At 40.1% G+C, this 3,203-nt stretch overlaps 1 protein-coding gene across 2 annotated transcripts in view; it reads right to left on the bottom strand.

Moving 5' to 3' along the window:
* Positions 1 to 6: 6 nt before the first annotated feature.
* Positions 7 to 3,203, bottom strand: part of LOC103375759 (interferon-inducible GTPase 5-like) — a 5,305-nt gene continuing 2,108 nt past the window's right edge. Inside the window, exons 2-4 of one of the 2 annotated variants that reach the window (XM_008306079.1) lie at positions 2,455 to 2,591; positions 1,403 to 1,971; positions 7 to 879 (exon numbers count right to left, since the gene is read on the bottom strand). In XM_008306079.1, coding sequence (XP_008304301.1) covers positions 242 to 879; positions 1,403 to 1,964 — 1,200 coding nt within the window. In that variant the 5' untranslated portion in view covers positions 1,965 to 1,971; positions 2,455 to 2,591 and the 3' untranslated portion in view covers positions 7 to 241. Of the gene's footprint in view, positions 880 to 1,402; positions 1,972 to 2,454; positions 2,640 to 3,203 lie in introns of those variants that run through there. The other variant, XM_008306078.1, reaches the window with a different exon arrangement.

Below are 3,203 nucleotides of genomic sequence, written 5' to 3'. Positions count from 1 at the left end.
AAAATGGTAAAGAGACTAGTTTAAATATCTTATATTGAGAACTGTAGCTGTTTTTACTGTACTGATAAGAATAAATGAGTCCTGCACTGAGGACGTCTGACAGATCAACTGTAAATGAATGTTGGTTAAAATGTGCAGCAAGGATATGATTCAGATGTTGTATTTATCTATTTACAATCTAATGATGTCTCCTCTACAGAAATCAAGAAGTCAGAAGCCCTTTAGCATTCACTTTACAATATCACACTAATGTCTCCAAACCCAGAGCCTTTTCAAACACCCTCTGTGCATCCTCAGCAAGTGAGTTGAGGAAAACATTCAGTGTATTGTTGGTTGCAGTAAAAGAGAGACTCATTGCTATTGGGATTCCAAACAGGGGAATGAATCTGGACCCTTCTTTTGCTGTCATCAAAACACCTGTGACTGTCATTTGTGATATCACCTTCAGGAGGAGATCAACATTTATTTTTTCTAAAGCCAGTGGGGATTTGATGACAGCATGCAGATTCTCATATGGCACACCTGTGCTGTTAGCAAGTCTCTGCAGTGACGGTTGATCAAGCCCAAACCCAAGTACATATTCCTGAACAACAGTAACCATCATGCGTAGATCAACAGTAGTAGAAAGCATAGGAACTGGCACACCTGCCACGGCTGCAGACAGAAGAGCCTTATATTTTATGTTGGCTTGAAAAGCTTCTTTCTTCTTGTTGATGATCTCACGGTTGATGTTGGGCACGGTTAACAGTAGAACATTCCTCTTGTGTGCAGGAAGTTCTCTCTCTAAGGTCTCATGGAGGAGAGAGAAATCATACAGGTGGAGCTTACGGCTGGACACCAGGAAGACCTGTGGAGCCTCAAAACCTTGTTGTTGAAGACCTGTGATGAAGAGGGAATACAACATGATTCATAGAGTAATTTCATCATTGTGAAAATTATATAATGACTTTAACACTAGTTTGTAATGAGGAGGACCAAAGCAGAAGAACAAAAAAACTTTGGAAATTAGGCAACAACAGCTCTATGTAAAGGTACAGTGACTAAGATGTAAAATGTTGAATTGTTTCAATGTTGAAATCATTTGTTGTATTTTCTGATGCATTAAAGAATCCTACCAATGATCCATCATGCATCACTCTGGCTCAATAATCCCTCAACTCACGTCTAAAGTTGAGATATTGTAAAGATCTGAAGTGTCTCAGGTTTTTCATGTGCACCAGACAGAATTCATTGGATCCTTGTGTTTAATTTTAATCTTGTCATTTAGTAATGTGTAGGGTTACTTTAAATGTGAGTAGAGAAAACATGTCATAAATAAAGCTTTAGTTTGTTATTTGTGAAATGTTTCCACAAAACCACACTCTGAGAAAAGAAATAGTCACAATAAGAAGATGACACCTACCTTGAATGCAGTAGTCTCTTATACGTTTGAGAGTCGTCTCTTCATTGAAGTCCCTCTGATTTTCTTTCTCATCCTGTATGTTATGGTCAATCTTTGAGCGAACAAAGTAGAACTTTTTCTTCATCTTGTGAATCTCCTGAGCCAGTTTCACATCATTTTCTCTGAAGCGATCAGCTGAGATGATGATGAAGAAGTCAAACCTCTCGAATTTAACATGCTTCAGGTACTTATCAGCTGGAAAGCGGGTGGTGCCAATTCCAGGAAGATCCCAAAAGGTAACTTTGGGAAAGTTTGGATGAGGATATGCAGTGACCTCCATGGTGGTTTCTACACAGCCAGTGGGAGCAGCTCCAACATCGCTGTTTTTTATGCCTCTAATGGCATTAACAAAGGTGGATTTACCAGAGCCAGATTCTCCTGTGACGGCAATATTTAGGGGAATATTATCTTGTTTTTCTAAATATTCTTGAATCTTTGCAGCTGCTGCAGCACGATCATTGTTCATCAGTGCTTCTTTCCATTCTTTGATTTCTTCTGGATATGAATCAGATGGATCGTCCATGTTGGTCCTTGTATAGAAAGAAAACATGTACAAATTAGCGCACTATGATCTTGGACTACATCCATCCATTATCTATACACCGCTTAATCCTCACTAGAGTAGCGAGGGGGCTGGAGTCTGTCCCAGCTGACTTAGGGCGAAGGCAGGGGACACCCTGGACAGGTCACCAGTCTATCACAGGGCAACCAAGCACACTCACATTCACACGGACAATTTAGAATCACCAATTAACCTCAGAATGTTTTTGGACTGTGTGGGAGGAAGCCGGAGAACCTAGAGAGAACCCACACTGCACGGGGAGAACATGCAAACTCCACGCAGAAAGATCCCGTTGCAATCATATCTGACATTAAGAATACATCACATACATCAGAAGACTCTAGAAGAATGTACTTCTTGTTCTGTTTTCACACTGGTTACTGTTTTGTTTTGTTTTGTTCATCAGAGAAAACTCAAAGAGATCAAAGTCCAAATGTTTGCAGCTACTTACTCAGATTTCCTCCAAAAACTGAACCCTGGAGCAGAAACACCACTGTTACACCTTATATATTTAAATGGAGTCCAGGAGAAGAATCTGTGAGTCTATTGGGTTGAATTCAGACCTCTGGACAGACCAGTGTCACGATCCTAATGTGAAGGAAAGAGATTCTGAAGCACAGAGACACTCTGAGGAAGCTGAGAGAGTTGAAAAACACAGAGAGGAGGAGCCTGATATGTTGTTGTCTGTCAGATTTTTCATTTTACAGTCAAATATTTTCACTGTCACTTCCTGGAATCTGCAGTATCTGTGGTTCAGAGGACATTACAGCTCTGAGCAATATTGAAACCTATTTATTGGTGGCAATGGGAAATACAACTAGAGTTTATAATGTCATTCAATTTAAAAAGGTATGAGTCACTGGGTCTTCAGCCCACATACTGGCACTGTGTCCTTAAAATATGTTTGTTTCCACCTGGTGTCCTGAAAACTTAACATGCTCCATGTATGACAGTGTGAGGTACATACATGCATGAATACATTTCATATATGTCATAAATCAACACATGCTGGTATGATTGGGTTCAGGAAGATAGAAACTTTCCCTCAAGTTAACTGAGCATAGTGCTGTTTAGCCTTCTCTGATCTTCTTCAGCTCAGTGACAAAGTTGTTGCTTGTCTTTGTTAGAAAGAAGGGTTTGGGTCACTTTGTTAAATAACAGGGTCAGATGCTGTTCCTGTGCACCCTGGTTCTAGAATCA

Source organism: Stegastes partitus, unplaced genomic scaffold (genome assembly GCF_000690725.1).
Source record: "Stegastes partitus isolate 25-593 unplaced genomic scaffold, Stegastes_partitus-1.0.2 Scaffold2866, whole genome shotgun sequence".
Lineage (NCBI taxonomy): Eukaryota > Metazoa > Chordata > Actinopteri > Pomacentridae > Stegastes > Stegastes partitus.
Note: the sequence above shows the minus strand (reverse complement) of the source record. Positions and strands in the feature narration are given on the sequence as shown.